The following is a 23,531-nucleotide window of genomic DNA, read 5'->3' as shown; positions in this document are numbered from 1 at the left end:
ACAAAGGAATGATTAACAGAAACCTTTGGAGAGATGAGATTGGGGAAGAGTGTGCGGAGGCATAATGTAGTAGCAGTATTCTATTTCTTCGAGTAGTGAGTATATGTATCTTATTCTTCTCATTATTATCAGAACACTACATCTATGTTTTGTACATCTGTGTTTGCATGCCCTTCTGAATGTATCAAATGTTTCATAATTTAAAAACAATTAAAAATAGAAAAAGTGCCTGTGGGTCTATCAACATTGTCCCCGTACCCCATAGAGCATTCCAAGTCCAAGCTGACATCTGCAGGTTTTAGAACATAGCGCACATCTAAGATGTGGCCAGCATCCCGGAGGCCCAAGGCCATTGTGCGGTAATAGAAACCGTCCAGGATGCTTGAGGCTTAACCCTGGGTCAGCTGAGATGCTGCAGTTCCGAGTCATCGTGGTGTTGCTACAGAGTCTGGGTCATCCAGGCTCCCAAGCATCCGGTGGATTTCATGGAAAACAGAAATCAAATGGTGGGTAGGAAGAAATAGCTGTTAAATCAGTCCAGCAAGGGTTCAGCATCACACAGGCTCATGTGGAGATGCTATGATGCAAGCGAGTTGGAACAACTTCCTACCACAGTGCAGCAATGGGACAGGCCTGCAGTGGGGTGAGGTACTGTCCTGACATCAGGAAGTCTCCATGCTAGGGATGAAGGCTGGAAAGGCTGGATCGAGCAGCCAGAGACCCACAGTGAACAGGACCATTTCAGGGGAGCTGACACAAGACCCAACACTGCTTGGGCTTTTTTGCTGCTATCAAGAAACCAACGCCCGGGACCAGAGTCTGCATGTGGAGAGGAAGCTCAAGCCTCTGCGCCCTGAGAGCTGAAAGTCCTGGGAATGACAGGCAGAGACTACAAAGGTCAGGAGAGAGAAAGAGGAGATGGAGGCTGGATGGGTAACATCAGACACACAGGAGAGCCCACCAGGATCGTGGCCGGAGCCAGCGAGCCTCGTCCCCTGAGCCCCTCTCTGAACTCCCACCTGCACCCCACATACCCCTGCATCTCAGCTGCAGACTTTGCTGGCCCAGGACCCACTGTGCAAAATCCTGGGTAGTATCCATTCCTCCCCCTGCCCACCACCTTCTTATAAGCCACCCCTGCCCCTTGAAAGCAGAAAGCCAAGGAAGTTGTGGCTGATGAGGAAACACCTACCTGAAGGAGCAGGGGCAGGTAAGTGGAGCCCCCGGATGCTCTTCTATGAGGTCTCACAGACACTTCAGTCCCAAAGCCTTCTGTAAGGAAGAAGGGGAAATGTTTCATCTAAGGCAGAGCACTGACCGCCTCGATAGTCTCTAAGGAAGTGGGCATGAGAAGCTCTTTCCAGTGACTTTAGTCCCCAGACCAGGGACTGCAAACAGAAGTGGCTGGTTGGGGGCAGGCGTGCCATGTCATCGCTGGCAGGGGTGGGGGGGTGGAGGCTGGGCAGCAGCCAGGATGGCCCTCCCTCAAGGCAGGGAGTAGCAGAAGCCGTGGGAAGAGGTGGTATGGAAACAGCCTCCTGCCTAGGCACTTCTTCTCCTCTCACAGCCCAGGGTGTCAGGAAGGAGGAAGGGCTTTTTCCCTAGGGAGACCCACACTCCCACTGCCCCTTCCATCTCCAGGTTGTAGGCAGCTCGGGAAGCAAAGCAACTGGGCCACGTGGCCCAGTATTGAGAGCGGGAAGAAGACAGCTGCCTGAGGCAGGGCGGCTAGGAACCACACAGGAGCTGGGAATAGGGCGGGCTGGGAAAGCAGCCCACAGCCCTGGCCTTCTGGGACAGCTTCAAAGGCAGGTGTCTGAGATCTCCTGTCTGTGGAGACGGGGTGTAGGCGGAGCAGGTGCCGCAGGGGTTAAATACAGCAATGCATTGCTTTCAAACAGGATGTTTTCTGCCACTTTTAGCTCTTCCCCAGACATGCTCAACACCCCCACCTGCAGTAGGGCTGACTTTGGTGCCCAGACTCTGGATCTTAGCAGCTGGCAGGGGGGCCAGCAAGGAGGGACTGGCAGAATTGTACCCTTTCCACTTCCACAGACACCCAGTCCTGCTTGTCCACCTGCAGACATCAACAGACAGACAGACAGAGACACACACACACACACACACACACACACACACACACACACCTTTCCTTCTCTGATGCCAACAGGAGGTGACCCTGGCAAAGGCCTCTAAGCCAAACCCCAGATGGGGTGTGTCTGGACCCCAGCTTTTGTCTTTCTTTGGCAACGTCTGTCTTCCAGAGGCCTAAGCAGGGAAATAGGAGAACTCAAGGGGCTTCCAAGACCTGGGTCCAGTCCTAGAACTGTGAGCCAGCTGAGCCCATTTGCCACTCCTTCCAGCACTGCCAGTTCCCAGGGAGCATCCAAGGAAAACACCAGTGGACAATGGGCTGAGATAACCTAAGTTGGGCTAGCCCACCCCCAAGAAGTGTGGGCAGTGGGAAGTATCTGCTGGGGACAGACATGCTGCCACATACCCCCAAGCCAAGCCCCGCTTTTCCCACTCTGTTCCCACTACCCAAGTTCCACCTAGCTGACCACACTCTGCGGGGTTCCCCCTTGGGCCTTATTGATTCCTCAGGCCTTTCCCGGTGCTCAGGAAGGTGAGGTGGGGGCAAGGTGGGGGCAGAAAGGAGCACTGCTTTACTATCCTCAGTCCCTGTGGTTTTCAGAGGTCAGAGGTGACATCCAGGTAGAACACCACCCTGGAACCTAAAAAAACATGTTTCTGGAGTATTTACTACATGCCAGGCCTGCTAAGCTCTGCATACATCATTTCATTTAGTCCTCACAACAGTTCTATGAGGCAGGGAGCAGCCCTACTTTACAGATAAGCAAAGTCAAAGTTCAGAGCACTCTGAGTCACTTGCCCAGGGTCCCACAGCCAGGCAAGGGTGGTGCCTGGGGCCAAACGAGGACAGGCTGATTGCAGTCCCCACCTGGGTCTTTTTCCAATGATAATCATCAGAGCAGATGCCTCTTGCTCCGTACTGGGCCTGCTCCACGTTTCTCCTGTGTACTCATTCACTTCATTCTCACGGCAGCCTCCTCCAGTGGGCACTGTTATCACCCCTATCTTAAGCGTGGAAACTGAGGCACAGAGAAGGTGATTGTCTTTGGAGCCGGATTTAAATCTAGGTAGTTTAGTTCGGAGTCATTTCTGCAACCCTAAGCCCTGGACACCTTTTATTTCCACTAAGTAGGGAACAATGCAGAGAACAATCTCCAGGTCATGAGGTAAGAACCTGGGGATTATTCTTTTCCTTCCAAGGATCCCTAGGCCAAGGGATGGCAGGCCTCAGCCAGGATCCAACCACTTTCCCAGGATTCAGCCCCTCTCAGCTGGGAAAATCCCATTCAATAGATGGGCCTCTCCTCCTCACTCAACTTTCCAGTACTGGACGGTCCTTTTAGGAGAGATATCCTAGACTCAGCCTCTAAGTCCAAGTGCAAGCTTATAGGAAAGTGGGGCAAAGACACAAGGTGGAAAAGAGGACAGGTGGAAAAACTGCTTAATACCTGCCCTCTGCCACGTCACACGCCCATCCCACCAGCAATTCGTGTTCTGAGTACATAGAACATCCCACTGCTTTTGCTGGGACGGTCCCCAGAGCAACCCTCTCCTGACCCTGCTTTAGAAATACCAAACCCCTAGCCCTGAGCCTCAGAGAAGCAGAGGGGGAGGAGCTCAATTCTGTAGAAAGCCCCTGGCTTCCATCCCTCCAGTGCCTGCATCCCACATCAAAACCTCTGCCTGACCCTGACCCCAGTCCTGACCTTGCCTTAGCAAGAAATGAGAAGATAACATATTTCCTTCCAGTCACTGAAGCCACAACCACTGCCTGTCAGCCCATACCACAGGCAGCCCCATCTTGCAGCAGCTTCTGTTAAATGGGCACCCCCAGGCAGTCTTGCCTATGGCAGTCTTGCAGGGTGTCAACTGCCAAGTGTCCTGGGCAGAGCCCTGGAAAGACAAAGATCAAAGTCCCTTGTGGCTCAGTTTAACTCCACATGGACTGCCCACCCCCCAAGGTGGTGAAGCTGTGACCACTAATGTCTTTTCTAGCTCTGAAAGCATGCAACTCCAAGACTGGAATTCCCATCATGAAAAGTACTTTTTTTTCTTTATTTTAAGACACAAGGTCTCCTCTGTTACCCAGGCTAGAGTGCAGCTGGACAATTACAGCTCACTGCAGCCTCTAATTCCTGGGCTCAAGCAATCTTCCACCTCAGTCTCCCAAGGAGCTGGAGTTACAGGTGTGAGCCATGCCAGGCAAGGAGGCCTTAAATGAGATGAAGCTTTCTCCCTGATCCCTCATTAACCAAATGAACCCCAACGTCCATGCCTCAGTGAGTGAGACTCACTCATCCTCAGATGCCAATGAGCAGGAAGAGCACAAAAGATGTGGCCCCTAATCAACCGCAGTGGGAAGTGGAGCCCAGGAGAGAGGTCCTCTCTCCGCCAGGTTGGGACTGGAATGATCTAAACTGGGCTTTCTAGTTGTTGACATTGTTCCAAAGTTCCCATTCCTTCTAGAAAAAAATGGAAAGCCAAGATACTTCCCCACAGAGGAGAAGACAACTCTTCTTCTTCCTAAAATTGGCACATAGAGTCAGCCACACGTTGGGCTTTTCCAGGAGAAGATATGCCTGCGTGTCTGCCAGCCACAACTGCACAGGTACTTGTGCGTGCACACACTTGTCATGCTATTTTTCGTTTCATTATTCCCTAAACTCTGCCTCATCGAGTGCTGAGCACTGCATGACCTACCTGACTTTTTATTTGTCATCTCTTTATTCTGGTACATAACTCAGGCATAACAACATTATGGCCAGCTAAGGTGATACCCTCTCTTCCTTCTCCACCATCCCCAACAACCCACTTTCTTTGTCCACAACAATCTCAGGACCTTCCAGAAGACGCTGACCAGGAACAGAGTGATAATAAGGGGAAGGGGACAGGGTTTACTAGATAAATAGAACTTATCCAGACTACTTCCTGCCCCGGCTGTCTCCCCCAGCTCCTTCATACACACATAATTTAAACATGGGTAAGAATGGTTGGAAATTATTTTCTACAGATCACAATGTTCACAGCAAAACCCAGTAGATAACTTTCAGCTCAGAAAATCTCAAGATTGGAAGGCAACAGCACCACCTAGTCCAATCATCTTAAATTCCTTCGATAATATTCTAGCCAAACAGTTTTCTAGCCCGTGCTTGAATAATTTTCCTAGTGCAGAGCCACCTGCCACGGTATCCATTCTCTTTGGATGACTCTATGCTTAGAAAGCTCTTTATTATGCACAGATGGAATAGCCCCCGTCTTTCAATGTAGTTTTCAATGGCTGCTCCTAGACAGCTCTTTGCAGCCATATTAGACAAACCTACTAGGCCATTCACACAGGAGCTCTAGAAGAGGATTTAGGGGCCACCATATGGTGCCATATGCACACTGGAAAAAGAGCCCTGGCCAGGCGCAGTGGCTCACACTGTAATCCCAGCACTTTGGGAGGCCGAGGCGGGCAGATCACTTGAGGTCAGGAGTTTGAGATCAGCCTGGCTAACATGGTGAAACACTGCCTCTACTAAAAAAATTACAAAAATTAGCCAGGTGTGGTGGCAGGCACCTGTAGTCCCAGTTACTCGGGAGGCTAAGGCAGGAGAACTGCTTGAACCTGGGAAGCAGAAGTTGCAGTGAGCAGAAATCGCACCATTGCACTCCAGCCTGGGCAACAAGAGAGAAACTCCGTCTCAAGAAAAAGAAAAATTCAAAAGAAAAAGAACCCTTTTTTCTCAGACACTTAGACTTTTCTAAAACATTAAGCCCTAAGACACTTCACTTCCATCAGTCAGAAAATTATCATAAAAATAGAAAACTCTACAATGCTTATGTTGTGAGTGAGGTTCGAGGGGAGAAGCAGCAGCAGATAGCCTGGGCTACAATTAATTTTGATTTAGACCCCATCAGCTTCTCAGGTTTGATCATGATCCCCACAAGAACAGCGAGTAAGGTGGTAGTGTAGACAGCGTCCGCCTTTGTGCCCTCTTCCGGGAGAGAATGGTGTCCGTTCCATGGAAAGAGCCCATGATGCAGTCTGAGTGCTGGGTGTGCTCCCAGCAGGCCTGCCCACCTCCTCTGTCTGCCACTTGGCTCTTTCCAGAGGAGGCTGGGCCCCAGCAACCCAGCTCTAAGGACCTCTAAGAACATTTAAGAGCCTCACTAGTCATGACCGACTGAACGATGGGAAATTCAGCAGCTGATGACACAGTAGTTGCAGGAAGGAATTTACCCCTGAAGCTGGTTCTTCATTAACTCTTTTGGGACTATGGATCACCTTTGAGAACCTGATAAAAGCCATGGACTGACACCTCCTACAGTATCAGGGTATATTAGTTTGTTTTCAGGCTGCTGATAAAGACACACTCGAGACTGGGAAGAAAGAGAGGTTTAATTGGACTTACAGTTCCACATGGCTGGAAAGGCCTCAGGGCCTTAGAATCATGGCAGGAGGTGAAAGGCACTTCTTACATGGCAGCGTCAAGGGAAAAATGAGGAAGAAGCAAAAGCAGAAACCCCTGATAAACCCATCAGATCTCATAAGACTTAATCACTATCACTAAAATAGCATAGGAAAGACCAACCTCCATGATTTAATTACCCATCCTGGGTCCCTCCCACAACTCATGGGAATTCTGAGAGATACAATTCAAGTTGAGATTTGGTGGGGACATAGCCAAACCATACCACAGGGCTAGGGGTCACTCCATGGAAACCAGGCTACATACTCTCATTCACCAAGCCACTCTGGGGAGCTCTAGCAGTTTCTTGAGCGTGGCGAGACTCAGAGTTGGGAGTCCATGAGGCCTCAGGCAGTGGGGCAGGAGACACATGGCTTACTTAGATAGATTTCAATTTTTTATCAATAATTATTCCTGCAAGCTGCTTTTTTCCAGTGGAAACTCTGCCCTCAGCTTTGTCAACAAGATTTCTGGGCTGATTACTGCTCGCCAGGTGACAGGCAGGCTATGCCCATCACTGCTGGAGAGCGGCTGGTGACGCATAGGGGCCTGGCCCATTTAGAAGCTGCAGTCCAATCTCTCTGATTTTACAACTGAAAAAATGGAGACCACGAAAATAAAATGGTGGGTATTTAGAAGCTGGGAAGGGTAGCAGGGAGGGGAAGATGGGGAGAGGTTGGTTAACGAAAACAAAATTAAAGCTAGACAGGAAGAATGGATTCTGGTTTTCTGCAACAACATAGGGAGACTGTGGTTAACTGTCATTTACGTTATGTTCCCAAAAAGCTAGGAGAGAGGATTTTGAATGATCAAACACAAAGAATGATAGATATTTGGGGCAATAGGTACGCAAATTGCCCTAATTTGATCACTGCACATTGTATACCCATTTTGAAATATCACTCTGTATTCCATATGTACAATTATTATGTGTCAACTACAAATAAAAAGAAAAAAATTCTAAGAAAGTCAATAAAAACAAGAGAAGAGAAGTACACTCCCACTGTGTGGCCTTGGACATGTCACTTCCTCTCTGATGGCCTCAATCTCTTCTCAGTCTCTTCTGAGGCCATGAGAGAGGAAGTGACATGTCCAAGGCCACACAGTAAGGAAGTGTACTTTCTCACCTCTAACCTGGCTGAGTCCAGGACCCCCAGCCGCCTGCCTGAGCACCTTCCAGGCAAGAGTGTGGTGTGGGGTAGGAATGGGCCATGGAGTGGGGTGTGTACTCTCCCTCTGGGGCTGAGAGTTCCCTGTAGAAGGCCTGATGCAGACTGCGGCAGGACCACTCAGCACTGACTACATCCTTACGATCAATGGAGAGAAACAAAAGTTCGCTAAGGATCACTAACATGCTCCTGCCCAACCAGTTCCTGGCTTCAGCCCCCGTGGCCAGAGAAGTGAACAAGGACTCAAGACAGGGAATACTTTAGAGGGAAGTGGGATATACCTGGCCTGAGCTTTCTCTACTCTGGGTGGGTTTTCTTGGGACACTAACATGGGGGTACTTCCCATGGTTATCTGCTACAGGCAGAAGTTGATGAGACAAGGAGGCTATTTGTTCAAGTGACTTGGAGACCAAGAAATAGAAACTGGGGCAGCCCCAAAGGGAGAGAGTGGGTCCAATCCTTCTTTGGGGAGACCCAAACTACTGCTAGTGCTAGTGGAGTTGATGGCTAAATGGGATTTTCTCTTAAAAAAAAGCATCTCAGGACAGCAGAACAGAGCTGCTTCCAAACAATTCCCAAGCCCAGCTTCCAGCATGCCTGCATGCCTCCTTCCAGGCTAAGCACCTGTCTTAATGCTGGGACCGTCAGCCCAAGTCCACATAGGCCTGAGCTACTCTTGCTCAGGCAAAACTCTTTGAGGCCCAACCACCTACCCCTATCCAGAGTGGCCAGGCTTATTTTCCTTCTGGACCAATGTGATCTCTGAATCACTCAGACTCTTTGTCAAAGGTAGGACCGCAAACCCAGGTCCTACCAGCTCTGAGATATTTGGGATCCTTGGGATCAGACCTCTTGCTTTGTCCAGCCACCTGGGCCAGCCTGATACTCCTGGCCACCTGACCACTGTTCAGGTCCCCCCAGAGCCCATTCCTATCTCCTCATCTACAAATAGGAACATGATAATACCTGAGTCTCAGGTCTTGTGTGGGGATCAAATGAGCTGATCTCTGAGTTGCACTCAGAAGGGTGCCCGGCACACCAAAAGCTTTATATCTTAGCTATTATTATTGGAATTGTACCTGGCTTCAGTATAATCACTAGAGAATCTAGGAAAATTGGAAGAGCTTCAGGCCCCAGGGAGGTGCTGTGAAGGGCAGGATGCTTGCTCTCAGTCCCAAAACCTCCACCCCAAACAAACATTGCCCAGAAAGCCACAATTTTGCTGAGCTGGGACAAAAAAATCTGACCACCCCACCCATTGCCTGTGGCTTCTAAAACTCTTCCAAAACTTCTTGGGATGAGGAGAAATGAGTGGTTCTAATCTCTCCCCTAACAAGCAGAGAAGCTGATCTACATATCTGGACTTTTCCCCCACATAGAAGATAAAGCTTACGGCTCCCAAGTTGTCACCAGTTACCAACCCTTCCACCCATGGTCCTTTCTGTCCCTGTCTCATCCAGTGCCACCTCCCTCCCCCACCTCCCCCATCATCATGTGCTTGTCCTGTACCGTGCATCTGTTCTCACTCTAGTGAGATCTGAAGCTTGACTACCTCCAAGATGCCCCTCTGTCTGTTACCAGGGCAGCGGCACCCCCCTACACTCCCACCCCCACCACCTACAGCAGAAAGCAGAACTCAGGGGAAGGCTGAGGTGGGGAGAGGGAGCCAGGAGGTGGCAGTGAGAACTGCGGAAGCCCTGGCAGAAGCGTGATCCCGCTATGCCCCTTTGCCTAGACAATGGAGTGGGCTTTGGCTCTGGGCCTGGACTCCTGGCTGCCCCGGCTCTTAAAGGCCTGGGAAGGCCATTCATTTATCCTGGGATAGATTCTGAAGCCTTTGTCAGAATCAGGGAAGGGTCCCCAGGGCCCTCTGGGATAAGCAGGGCTGGGCTACCTCTCTACCAGGCAGCCTCAGTCCCGTAAAGGGCTGATTTGCCCAAAAGTATCCTCTCCATCTTCTGGGTTACTAGTGAGGGGTAGACACTTCCCCTGTGCAGTATTCATGCAGCTTCTCAAGACCTGGGCCATGTGAGAGGTCCCCACTCACTTTCGAGAGCAGCAGCAGTCACCCCAAGGTGACACCAGCTGCTCCTCAGTTTCTGATTAGTATGACTTCCCCCTAACAAGCTTTTCCAGAGTTGTTTGGTCAGGCTTCTGGCTGTCCTTCTGGGTAGGGTCCCTCTTGGGGACCCCCCTGGAGGGCTAGGGAAGTAGCAGCATTTCTTCTTGGCCTCAAACTGTGGTGGGCATGATTCTGGCTTCTGCTGCCTTATCTGCGATGGAGTCCCTGCCTAGGTTTAAGCACCACATGGCAAGGCTTCTACTGGGAGTGAGAGACACAGTGGTGAGCAAGACATAGACCCTGTCCTCTGGAAGCTTATAGTCTACAGGGTGAGGAACCTCCAATTCAGTATGACACATGCCACCACCCAGGTAAGTGCCAGGTCTAAAGGGAGCATGTGGGATTGCCCCTGCCTCATCTTAGTGGGAGGAGAGAAGAGAAGGCTCTTTGGAGGCAGTCCCCTCTCAGCCTCTCCACGGAGACAGGAAGGAGCAGAGGAGTTTAATGTGGCAGTGGTAAGAGGTGTAAGGAACACTCCGGCAGACAATCCTGCACATGCGAAAGCTGAGAACAAAAGGGAAGAACATGTTTGGGATAGAGAAACTCATTCGATATGGCTGGAGAGGAGAGGGCACCAGGAAGAGACGCACCAACCGACCACACTCATGTCAGAGGCCTGAGGAGGGACATTCCACTCTTTCCTCTGCTTCTTCAAGTTAAGCTCTGTGAGTCTTGAATATCAGGAATTTAAAATTATTGCCATGATTTATTGAAACGGAAGACTTTCAGACCCCATTCAGATTCCCATTCCAACCTGAATCCACCTTGAGTATGGTGCAGAAAATCACAACGGGGCCTCTCTCATTGTTTCGTTGAGAGGTCAGCTATGCCCAGGCCTCTCCTGCAGCACAGCTGAAGTCGTGGCTGAGGTACATACAAAGCCACTGTCCCCCACAGCCCTTCAGGGAGATCCTTAACCCTGGGAATGGGACCATCAGTAGTTGAGCTGGAAGGGAGAGGTAAAGGAGAGAAACGTAAAAAATTCAGCCTAGCTGAAGAAAAAAAAAAAACTGGTTTTGTGGGAGAAAATCAAAAGAAAGAACAAGTGATTCAGTAAGGGCACATGGAAGGAAGGGAGGTTAGTGAACGACTCAGCTGCCATATCACCAGTGCAATCCTTACTTAATTCATCAATCTGTCCAGGGTAGCCAGATATGGTTGCTGAGCACAAAGAGAGGTGAGTTACCCACAGCCACAGGATCCCCAAACCTGCCGCCACCAGTCCACTCAGCCCACTGTGTTCTGGTCAACAAGGTCGCTTGCTCGTTGCCAGGAATTTGTCTAAGGAAAGGCATCGATGCTCACAAACAGCATGCACCATGGATGTGTGTGGAATGTCTCCCATGCATGCAGGCATATGCCAGTGCCTGTATGAGTCTGGCTGTCCAAATTCACTGCTGGCCGACATAACACAAGCCTTCCTTGGCTTGCCCTAAGAGCTGTAATTGAAAATAACCCTCTTGGTTCAATGTTTCAGGCCAAATATCAGAATCTGTCTGGAGGATTCTTCCCCAGGGCCACAAAGTGGTAGGAAACAGCTGCCTCTGTTCTAATCCATGAACCCTCTCGGAGCTATGATTCCGCTTCCCCAGCCCTACCCATTGACCATCTCCATCTTCTATGTTTTTCTTTGGTAGCCAGGGGCAAAGACAGAACAGATTTAAACCACAGAGTACTTTCCATCAGTGCTGGCCCAGGACAGAGGAGGAGCTAAACTTAGAGTCCCTAGAGGAACAAGCTCTTTCCCTAGAGGAGCAACTTCTTTCCCGCCTGCAGGTCAGCTGTCTGCAGCCCCCGAGCTGCCCTGAGCTAGGCCTGCTGCCCACCCGGCCTCTGCACCAGCTGGCAGAAGTTCCACTCCCTTCACTCCACACTCTTTCTGGCAGTAGCAGACATCCTTCGAGAAGGAATTTGATGGACTAGCTCAGAAGCTAGGTTCAATTACAGGACTTGTGGGTGAAACCCCTTTTCCTCTGACTAGGCTGGGCCGCACTAGGTCAGCTGGAGTTGCTGCCAGGTGGGCTGCAGATGGGTAGCATCCTAGGGGAGAAGCCAGTGGCCATGGTCCATCTCTGCCCTGGGGGCAGATACCCACTGCTTCCCTTCACTCCTCCACCTTTACTTTTCCCAGAAGTCCCCCTGACCTGAAAAATAATTCTACAGCCAGGCTGGTCAGTAACCCAGGACTGAAGTTTAACAGAGACGCAAATAATTCCCCCAGTGAGCTATTTTCTGGCCAGCTTTCGGAACAATAGCTCAGAGTGACAGGTGGGGTGGGGCCAGGGAGGCTGGCCTCAGGTCACTGTCTAGGGCCACTAACCATTTAGGGCCTTTCCCATGTCCACTGTACACTCTTCCCGGCACCAGAATTTATAGAGGTGGGACCTTAGTCAAGGGCTTAGAGTAACTGTTTGCCACACCTGCCTCCACCTGTGGATCCACATGGGACATGAGGGCGACAGGATAGGGAAGGCCCGCGGGAGCCAGGGGCTTCCATCCTCCGTGGCTACAACTCTGACAGAATACAGAAGAAGAAGACACAGCTACTTTACCAAGCCTACAAAAGGAGGTTCTATATGATTGTTGTGTCTGCTGAGATAAATATTTTAAATGTGTTATAGAAATTGTTAAACTCTATACAAATATTAGCTATTGCCTTAGTATTATTTTTTCAGGTATTTAAGAGTAGGAGACGAAGAGGAATAAATTCAGGTAAAAAGGGGAAGGCTGTGAAAAAACACATCAATGACTGATTGCATGGAGGATGATTTCTGCCGGCATGAGGCCCACAGCCTGGGGGAGCCCAAGTGCAGCGAGGACTTCATATAAAATGCATGCTGAGCGTCATTCATTCACTGTCTACCAAGCCCATCCCCAGACTTTCTACATTTTTTTTTTTTTTTTTTTTTTTTTTTGCCTTAAGACCCTATCCTCTGCTAGTTTCCTTTCGATTTTTCTCACATGACTTTTCTCCTAATACTCATGGGGAAATACCTTCCTGAGAAGACAGAGTATGGGAGGGAGAGAAGGAGGGGAGAAAGGAAAGGAGGGGAATGTATTCTTGGAATATCTTTTTTTTTTTTTTTTGAGACAGAGTTTCACTCATGTTACCCAGGCTGGAGTGCAATGGTGCGATCTTGGCTCACCGCAACCTCCACCTCCTGGGTTCAGGCAATTCTCCTGCCTCAGCCTCCTGAGTAGCTGGGATTACAGGCACACACCACCATACCCAGCTAATTTTTTGTATTTTTAGTAGAGACGGGGTTTCACCATGTTGACCAGGATGGTCTCGATCTCTTGACCTCGTGATCCACCCGCCTCGGCCTCCCAAAGTGCTGGAATTACAGGCTTGAGCCACCGCGCCCGGCCGGAATATCTTATTCTTAAAGGTTTCTTTCGAACTTACAAGGAAGAAACATTCTGTATTATAAAGCTATTATCATATGCTGGGAGGGGTACCTTCTCTAGTACATTAGTAAGGAATTCTACATGAACAGAGTTTTTCCTATCCCACTCTGTAACAGTCACCTGCTTTTTTTGTTTGTTTGTTTTTGAGATGGAGTCTCACTCTTGTTGCCCAGGCTGGAGTGCAGTGGCACAATCTCAGCTCACTGCATTCTCCACCTCCTGGGTTCAAGTGATTCTCCTGCCTCAGCCTCCTAAGTAGCTAGGATTACAGGCGCCCACCACCATGCCCAGCTAATTTTTGTATTTTTAGTAGATACAGGGTTTTACAAGGTTGGGTAGGCTGGTCTCAAACTCCTGACCTCAGGTGGCCTCCCAAAGTGCTGGGATTACAGGTGTGAGCTACTGAGCCCGGCCAACAGTCACCTGAGCCTGCGGGGCAGACTTAGCTGTGATGTGTGCTGTTTGCCACCTCCCCCATCATCAACAGTGAGTACACATTTTTTTAACTGGCTGTCAGTGTTTTAGAAATCAAGAGGTTACATTTTTTGGGGAAAAAAAAAAAAAACCCTGAATGTCCAGCTTTCTATGAGAAAGTCGGATAATTTGGCCACACTGGGCCACAGCTCCTATGAGAAGCCTGCTGGGCCGAGAGGGGCTGCTCTCGTCAACCAGCGCTCTCTGGTCCATCTCATGGCGTCTAAATCCTTCCAGCCTCACTCATAACTAACCTGGCCCTGGCCCCCTGACCAGCCCACGGTGACAGAAGTGCTCACAGTTAGAAGCGCAGGTTCTGGAGGCAGCTGACCTGGGTGCTCCCAACCCTGGATTCTCCCCACCACTAGCTGTGCAACCAGAACCAATGAAAGGCACCCTCTAAGCTTCTGCTTCCTCACCTGTGAAGTGAGAAAAATGCTACCACCTACTGCATAGTCTGTGAGGAGTCCATGAGATAATCCTGTCAAGTGCTCAGCACAGTGCCTGGCATGTCGTACCTGCTCAGTCAGTGTTAGGGCTTATTACTGTGTGCAACTGCTGCAATGACTAAGGAGAGCTCATATGAGTTGCAGCCCAGTTTTTGAAGACGATTTAACAGCACAAAGCAATTGCCCTTCAACTCCCCTTTCTAGCTCAGGGACCCAGTCTACAGACAAAAACCATCTAGTGAGTGTATCTGTGACATGTTAGTTGTTGTGTGGAGCAGGGGCACTTCAGAGATGGGATTCAGACCTGTTCTTGGGGCTCACAGTAGAGCAGGGGGAATGGACAATGAGATACAGCACTGACAGGGGGAGTTACTCACAAAGCTCTCCCCACCAAGCCTGCCCAGGACCATGCAGGAGCTTGGCATTCAGGAGGACCTGGGGGTGGGTCTGACTCTTTTCTCTTTCTCCTTCTAGTCTCCAAACCTTTCAGGGGGCTTTACTAAAAGACACCCAACCACAAATTAGTTCCACTTCATTTCCAGTTTCCCAGGCTGTGCAGGTGATTTCAACAAAGCTGGTCTGATCTCAAATGGAGTTCATTATAATGGAATTTTACCTGAGGCAGCCCCTCCCCCACTTCTTAACATCATGGCACCCAAGATATGAGTGTGCTTGCCAAAGAGGCTGGGCAGAAGTAACTTCCTGCCCCTGGCAGCAGTCCTGAAATTCAGAGCCGTTTGGAACAAAGAACTCTGCCCCGAAGGTGTTTTCCAGTATCTCCCTGGCCAGCTTGGAACTGCCCCATTCACCCTCGCTCCACCTGCTGCATCTTTTCCAGCCCTCCTCAGACAGGAAGGGGAGGAGGGAAGACTGAGCTGAATGACCAGGACCCTGCAGGGAAAGGCAATGAGCAAGTGAGAAAAAGAACATGCATTTTGGACTTAGGGCTGAATTTAAGTTCTGGCTCTGATTTAGTAGCTCGGTGTCTTTGGAAAAGAAATGTAGCCTCTTAATCTTTGTGAACCTTGGCTTTCTCTTTTAAAATGGGCATATTACCAGCCTCGTAGGATTATTGAGAGGCATAAATGAGAAAATGCATGAAAATCATTTAACATAGTGCCTGGAACATAGTGAGTTATAATAACCATTGGTTATTATGATTGTCAGCAATGGCATAATATAGTAACCTCACAAGGGTCAAAGGTTGTTATAGAAAGAAACACTGGGTGGAGTTAGGAGTGGAGGAATGGCTGAAGAAGGTAGAGCCCTGTCCCTGAGCCCAGCACAAGCCTGGTAGCCAAGGTGAGGCCCAAGGCAGAAGCACCTGCCTGCCCAGAGCTGACAGGCACAGACTGGATAGGTAATTACAAAGTTTAGGGCTGGGGTGGCCCATGCAACTGTCCAGCCAGCCACATTCCTTTGTCCCGTGGGTGACTGGATGGTGAGTATCTGGCTGTTTATGTGGCTACCAGGGCACTGAGTGTAGTTAAGTTTTTTCCCTAGTAGTCCGAGGAGGCTGTTTGGCTTTCAAAGGGAAAGGGATTCTCTACGGGCATTTGTCTCCTTTCCCCACGGCATTGCCTCTGTTCGCTCCGCCCCAACCCTCCAGCTACTCCGTGCTTCTCAGGTTAAACAAATCAGAAAGCCAAAGAATGAGGCCTGACTCTGAACAGATAGACAGCAGAGACTACTAAACTTCACCCCATCTCACTGGAGCCCTTAAATGATCAAGAGGCTCAGGACAGACATGAATCTATCACTGCTCCAGCTCCACGTGCTTTGATTAGCTAGCAAACTCATGGTTCTTATACTTCCATGTCCTTTTCTCAAAATTGGTGCCCAAGGAAAATATATATTCCTCCCAATCACTTAGTGAAAATGCAACTTAGTAGGTATTAATTGAGCACCTAGTATGGGCTTGGTGCTGACACCAGGCTCTTGGTTGCACTGAAGAGACCACCTAGTGTTGGGGAAGACGACGAGCCATGGGATCCCTTAAGCACTGCTCATGGAAGTCCAGACAGGAAGGGCTTCAACTGCACCTGGAGGCCCAGCACAGGGCTCTCAGAGTCAGGCCGTAGCACATATGTGGTCACCTGTGCACAGTGCAGCAGAAGAGCACACACATGAGTCAGAAGCTAGGTCCCTAGGTCATGAATAATGCAATTATTATAGCTAATCATTATAACTGTAGAAACTCGTCTAATATAACTTTTTCATTTTAGAAATGAAGCTTATATCAAGTGTTGAAAAGGATGGAGAACAATGCAAACTTTTGTCCACTACTGAAAGGAGTGGTTTTTTTCTGGTACAACTACTGTGGAAAGCTGTTTGGCACCCTATAGCAATGCTAAACATAGAATTCCATGGGAGCCAGAAGTTCCAACCCTAGGTATGTGCCCTACAGAAATTCTTGTGAGTTTCTCATGCACCAGAAGACAGGTATAACATGTACACCCCTAGCAGTACTGTCCTATTGTAATAACCCAACTGGAAACAACCCAAATGTCCGTCAGTGAGAAGGAGGATGTACAAATCATGGTGTATTTTTACAATGGAATGCTACACAGCAGTGCAAACTAATGAACTGCAGTGCTGTGCCTCAACATGGATGAACCTCAGAAAATTCATATTGACTCAAAGAAGTGCGTCACAGAGAACACACATGTATATGAACTTCAAAGCCATGTAAAATAAAACAATATAGTATTTTGTAAAACACATCTAGATGATAACTTACAAAGAAAAGCAAGAAAGCAATTAACCAAAATTCGCTTTGGGTCGGGGAGTGAGGAAGGAGAATGCAAATGGGGAGAGGCAGAGGAGGCTTTTAAGGTGCTGTGAATGTTCCACTCTTAACTTAGGTGGTAGGTACAGAGCATACACATATTTTTTGAGACGGAGTCTCACTCTGCCCCCCAGGCTGGAGTGCAGTGACACGATTTCGGCTCACTGTAACCTCTGCCTCCCAAGTTCAAGTGATTCTCCTACCTCAGCCTCTTGAATAGCTGGGATTACAGGCGCGTGCCAACTTGCCTGGCTAATTTTTGTATTTTTAGTAGAGATAGGGTTTCACCATGTTGGTCAGGCTGGTCTCAAACGCCTGACCTCATGATCCACCCACATCAGCCTCCCAAAGTGCTGGGATTACAGGCGTGAGCCACCATGCACAGTCCAGAGTATATGATTCTTTAAACTATACATAAGTATATTATATGATCTTGTGTGCATGATATATCACAATTTTTAAAAATGAACAAAAAAGAATTGAAGAACCCAAGAGGCAGAGAAGCTAAGTAACTGTTGCAAGCTCATCAGCTAACAAATGACAGAGAAATCAATTTGCCAAATCTGAGTTTAGTCAGGTGCCAGGACAGCCATTCCTGAGTTATAAAAGGCCTCTCGCAAGGATAGGCTTCTGGGCTAGAAGTTTTGAAAAGAACTGCAAGAGTCTCTATTTCCCCACTGTTAAATCCCCAGTGTCTTGAATAGTACCTGGCACACAGTAGGCTCTTGGCTCATATCTACTAATACACGTGACTTTCAAGGGCCTACTGTGTGTCAGGCACTTGGCCTTCACCATCGACTCCTCACACAGTCCTACAAGGGAGCTATTATTATACCCATTTTACAAGTAAGGAAACTGAGACACGGGGAGATTAAGAAACTTGCCCAGGGTCACAAGCTACAAAGTGATCATGCCGAGCTTTGAACCCAAGAATCTAACTCAGGCCCTGTGTTTCTCCTATTTTGCCAGGCTGCTAGCTTCTAACAGCACTATCTAAAATTTTAGTCATCTACCAGGGAACCCTGGGACCCACAGGGCGTGGGCCAGGCTGAGCATTTTCTCTTCCTTCTACCTGTCTCCAGGCTCTGACAGAGTGGTTTCTATGGCCAGGCCCAGTGTCAGCAAGCAGTGTATAGCAGCGGTTACAGGCTGACTCTGCAGCCATGGGCAGGGGACTGCATCTCTTTAAACCTTGGTTTCTCCACTATGCCTGCTAGAGAGAATAACTGTACCTACCCCTGAGAGAAGCTATGAGGATGAAAGGAGACAAGTAAAGCAGTCGGCACGGGGCCTGGCACAAGGCTATCAGAGGAGGCTAGAGTCCATTTCTCCTTCCAGCTGGGCCAGGTTCAGGAGTCCTTAAGGGATAGCCAGGAGGCGGAAAAGGCAGGCAGGGTGAGAATAGCTCCCCATTGGCCAATGGGACAATTAGCACACGGTAGGTATTCAATAAAGAGGCTTGTTTGAAAGAGTGCCTCTTATTTGCCTTTCAGACTATGAGAGTTGTATTTGATTCCACACAATTTCTCTGCACAATCCTACCTCTCTTGGGTTCTTGTTTGTGGTTATTAACCTGTGAAGGTGCCTGAGACTACCAGAGAGGCACCAGGATCTAAAAGTGCTGGCAGAGGAAGCCTCCTTCTGAGAGGCCACTGTTCCCAGAGTAACCTTTGGGCAGTCCAAGCCTGCTCTGAGGTCAACTTGTTCAAACTAGTTAGTACATCTAACCTTGCTGCTCACAAACATTTACTACAGGCCTATAATGTGCAAGGCAGGGCACTAAGTGCCCTGGAGAGTTCCAGGCAGGTTAAAAGCACGGGCTTCTGCAAACCTAAGAGGGAGTCCTGGCTCTCCTCCTCACAGGCTATGACAGCTTGGCATGTTGATTACCCTCACAGAGACTCCGTTTCCTCATTTGTAAAGGGAACATAACTGGTTCCTGTCTCACAAGACCTAGTCATAGGTCTGGGAGGCACGTAGCACAGCCCCTGTTACCAAGTAAGTGCTCAGTAAGTAGCTGAAGCTACAACACCAGTGCCAGCAGGTGGCACACACCGGATGTGTCACCAGCAAAGCCTTGGGTATCATGGGTACTCCACAGTGCCTGAAATGTCCCACCTTGCATAACACCTCCAAGCTTCAGGTCGTCATTAGAAGGCAAGTGAGACGCAGCACCTTCTCAGGAACCAACCTCCGAGTCTGCCCAGACTCCACTTTCCTGCGGGTGCAGCTGCCCACACCCTGCTCAGGACCAGGACTCTCCCCTGTGCAGAATGAGGACTTTGTATGGCATCTGGTTCTGGGAACACTACTTAGTCTATTCCTTGGCACAGGACCTGCAGGGCAGGTTTGCAAAAGCGTGACACACATTCCGACTCACAGCACCGTCGGCTTCTGCCTTTCGCTCCAGCCATTCACCGACCAGACACCCCCAACCTCCTCCAGCCAGCCTTGGTGTGGAGGGGGCCTCGCCACATCCTTTCCCCACAAGTCACTTCAAAGACATGACTTCCCAAGATATCTTCACTTGCCCTTTTCATTTGTTGGCAATGAGAATGACTTCCTTCCTGGCAGAATAACCGAGAGTCACACACAGTCATCGTGGCTGCCCTGCTCCCTCCACGCCTATGACCAATCGCCCACATGCTGGACCTCTGGGGACTCTCCAGGGAGCCCGCCCTCTGCATCTGGACCATAAGGACCCAGGACACAGAAGACAAGACAGTTTCTCTTCCACATGTCACCACAATATGATGCAGACCCTGCCATCAATGCCTGTCACTTGGATTGAGCAAGAACAGCCTGTCCCCACCCTGGACTATTTCCCTAATAGTCAGACCAGACCAAAGAGTTAAACTCTAGAGTCCTTGGGAACTGACTCTGTCTCCTGCTATGCAGCTTCTCCCTGGCTTTGGCCTCCACTTTGCTTATCGTTTCCCCGGAACCTGGTTACAGGTGACCTACGTCCTTTATCGGAGTGGGCAAGTTTTGCCTACCTTTGCCTTCCTGGCTGCTAGCCTGCTTTACAGCCAGACTTTGTGTTCCCCAGGGGTCTGGTAAGCTGGATGGGCAAAATGAGGAGGCTGCAGATATGGAGGAAGAGGGAAGAGGAAATGTGAGGCCCAGTCTTGGCTCCACTATGAACCCCAATTCCCCTGGAGGAAGCTGAAGAGGAGTTGGCAGACCTTCCTGTCCCTGTCGGAGGTAGGGGTGGGGCAGGAAAACCAAAGGTGAGGCCAGTCACAAGTCAAGGGTGAAGGGAAGTCACACAAGTGGTGGGCTGGGTCCCAGGACAGGGTGGGTGGGAGCATTGCTGCCTTCGGGGAAAAGACGGGAATTAGCTGGTAACACCAGGGAGCAAGCTGGGGCGTTGGGGCTATCCTCAAGAATTAAGCTACCCCTATTTTACTTTGAGCATTAAGCCTCCCCCAACCTCATCGTCCCCTCATCACTGCTATGACCTCTGCTGGCTTTGGAGTGATAATCACTAGGATGATGAACGTTCCATTTTTCCCTGGACAGTTTGGGCTTATGTCCATTGTCCTGGTATAACCATGCATGGCATACCTTTTCACTCTTGAAACTATCCCAGTTTGCAAGATACATTACACAGGGACTCTTTCTCACATATCCAGGAGAGCACTGACACAGGAAAAGGTTAGGGACAAATCAGAGAGAAGCAGAACAAGAAGCGAGGCTTGGTGGCCTAGAGTGACAGCCAGGCTGGCTTTAGCCCAGTTGGATCCTCTCAGAACTGGACAATAGTGGAGGGAGAGCCTGAGAACTGCTGCCCACCCTGGGGCTCAAATCATCTTGGAGTCAGGGGCTGGTCTGGTGAGTTCTGCTTCCTGCCATCCCTCAGAGGGCCTGGAGTCATGCTGGGTGCACAAGCGACTCCTGATCAAATCCAGTCAATTCTTTACTTCCGTCTGCCTGCATCCAAAACAGAACTGCATCAGGGACACATGGAAGCTGGAGCCCTGTAATTCCTTATTCAGCAACACACCAAACGTCATCCAGGTGGTCCTCCTGTCTCTGGCTCTCTGGCTTCTAGGATCTGACTGCTGCACAGGCAACAGTGAGTTTCTAGCAGAGGTTCCAGATGCCCATTCCACCCAGGACAGAATGAAACAATGGAAACTCCCTTTCCTGTCTAAGATAACCACCTGATGTAGCCCACTTGGCCCCAGGCCTTTCTCCATTGACAGCCTGGGCTTTGGACACCTGCTATCTGTTCTAGCAGTAGAGTATAGGGGTCCAGAAGGTCTTCTTGGAGCCTCCACTGGGACTTAGTTACAAAAGAGATCAGGTCCGAGGTCAAATAGGAGAAGACTGAGAAACTATAAACACAAATTATCAGGGCAACCCAAACAGTACCCGACCTTCCATAATAATGTTTATACAAACAAAGTCTTTTGGCCTCTGCTGAAGAGGAGCAAAGGGTTGGGGAAGCTTTCTAACTATCATTTTTTCCCCTCCTTTCTTATCCCAATTTTCTAGTTCCTTCTTTAGCTTGGTAAGGGTCCAAGTCACAGCTGATCAGGACCAGCCAAACCCAAAGCCATGGGATCCAGCCAGAGCACAGACTGTGAATTCCCCAGCTTTTTGCAGTTTGAGTCAACCCCACAGCCTGGTTGGCCTCGCAGGACTCTTCTCAAATAGGTCCAGAGATGTTAGTGAGTGGGGGCCATGGACTCTGCAGGGAGGGCGACTTCTGCTTAAGGATCTCTAGCACCCAAAACAAAAGCCAGGGAGAAATGCACAGTCTTACTACCTCCTGGTCTGGCTGCATGCCAGCCCTGAAACTGTTTCAGAAAGACCCACAGTTCCCTCCAGCACTTGGACAGTGAAAGGATGACAGAAGGCCTCTCAACACACAACACTCTCAGTTCACAGAATTGAGGCTCCAGTGTTCAGATAACCCATCTCTACCTCAGCAAACCAGCCCACTCCCTAGCCTGGGTTAAAACCTTCTTTGCCAACACCATGACTTCTCTGGTCCCAGACTTTCCCAATTTCTTCTGCTCACCCACTTCACTAGCAGAGATGGGCTGCTAACAAGACCACTAGGCAGAAATGGAATGAAAGGCTGGAAAAGCCTGCCATGCTGAGATCCTAGGAGAAAGATGAGATGTGGATTTGTCACAAAGCCACTATCCCTTCACAGTCACCTCCTGCTAGAATCATCCCATTGCCATTCCATAATCACTGCTGTCTTGGGGTCTGAGCCCTTGCCATGAGGAAGACCACCTTCCAGCAGGGAGCTGGAGCAGAGCCGAACTCTGCCCAGGAGAGCTTCTGCAATGCTCAGAAAATGCCTGCCCAATTGCTTGCCTGGGCTCTGGCCCCTTTGGCTGCAACTGAACCCAGACAGGAGGCTGACTCACTCACCACACGCATAGTGGAGGAGGAGGAGGAACAGGAGGAGAAGGAGGAGGAGCTGAGAGAAGGGCCTGGGCTAGGGGACCCAAGGCTCCCCTAGCCCAGGCTGGGCCTCTGACTCTGGTCCCTGGGTGAAGAGAAGGAGGGGCACTTGTCCACTGGCCCTGGAGACCACAGGCTCTTCCTGCCTAGATGCTTCTGAATCTTCCCCACCGCCTACAGAAACAGGGCACCTCGCGTCCCAAACAGAAACCACTCCTTGAGCCCCTTCCTCATTTAAATGCTTGCCCCTGAGTTCTTCTGAAGATCTATTGACAGGCTGTTCTAGAAAAACAGGGCCATTTAGGTCTAAAATCATTGGTAGTTCAAAGAAAAATCAAGAAAAAAATTACTTAAAAGACCCAACTCCACCATCGCAGGTGACCATACCTGGGCCCGGTAAGATAAATAAGGCTGCACACCCTCCACTCCCGCAGCCCTGAGCACCATCGACAGCCAATCACTCCTTTCCTTGTTCCTCCACTCCATGCCAAGGCGCCCCAACAGAGGAAGGAAACAAATGCTTCTTGTTGCCCAAGTGCTGAGCCCGGTGCTAGCGGAGCTTTTCTCCTTTAAGCTGCCTAAGCACTGAGGATGTCGCCGCTCTCCTCCCCAGCCTGGCACGAACTTCGGCATTCTCAAACCTTAGTGTCCCAGCCTCATGGCACAACAGCCAGGATCTCAGTCGCCAAGTTTACCGCTGAGACTTGGACTCTAATGCTCGCACCCGGGCACTCAGGCCCCTGTACCCCTGACGCCCCGACCTCGAGTCCCTATCCTGAGACCCCCTTCCGTGCTGCTCCCCGGTCCGCACCTGGTCCCGCCGGCGGGTAGACAAGCCGTTCCGCGCTCCCGGCGCCCACGGCTCGGCAGCCGCCTTTTGACAAGCAGAGACAGCCCAGCACCTGGCCCCGCCCCTCGAGCAGGCCCCGCCCCGGCCCCGCCCCAGCCCTCGGCCCCGCCCACAGGTCCAGTCCTCTCTTGCCTGGAGTTCGGTCTGCCCTGCAACCATCTTGACTTGGAATCATCCACCCCGCTGTCGCCTTAGAGACTCTGCCTCGTGAAACTTTCATCGACCGTCGTCCACAGGGCAAGGCTCGCTTCTGCCCTCTGTGGGACAGAGCTGTCGGTGAATATACAGGTGCAGATCCCCGC

General features: G+C 50.0%; 1 protein-coding gene across 3 annotated transcripts in view; it reads right to left on the bottom strand.

Moving 5' to 3' along the window:
- VDR (vitamin D receptor) overlaps window positions 1-23,274 on the bottom strand; it is a 60,327-nt gene extending 37,053 nt beyond the window's left edge. For 2 of the 3 annotated variants that reach the window (XM_017529295.2, XM_017529285.2), the window contains exons 1-2: window positions 23,191-23,274; window positions 1,193-1,272 (exon numbers count right to left, since the gene is read on the bottom strand). Coding sequence is in view for 1 of the 3 variants with exons in the window: in XM_017529303.2 (XP_017384792.1) it covers window positions 1,204-1,272; window positions 22,799-23,012 (283 nt within the window). In the remaining 2 variants the exon portion in view is untranslated. Of the gene's footprint in view, window positions 1-1,192; window positions 1,273-22,798; window positions 23,100-23,190 lie in introns of those variants that run through there. The other variant, XM_017529303.2, reaches the window with a different exon arrangement.
- Window positions 23,275-23,531: the final 257 nt, after the last annotated feature.

This window comes from Cebus imitator, unplaced genomic scaffold, assembly GCF_001604975.1.
Source record: "Cebus imitator isolate Cc_AM_T3 unplaced genomic scaffold, Cebus_imitator-1.0 Scaffold2, whole genome shotgun sequence".
In the NCBI taxonomy this organism is placed as follows: Eukaryota; Metazoa; Chordata; class Mammalia; order Primates; family Cebidae; genus Cebus; species Cebus imitator.
The sequence above is the reverse complement of the archived record's forward strand: the minus strand, read 5'-3'. Positions and strand labels throughout refer to the sequence as shown.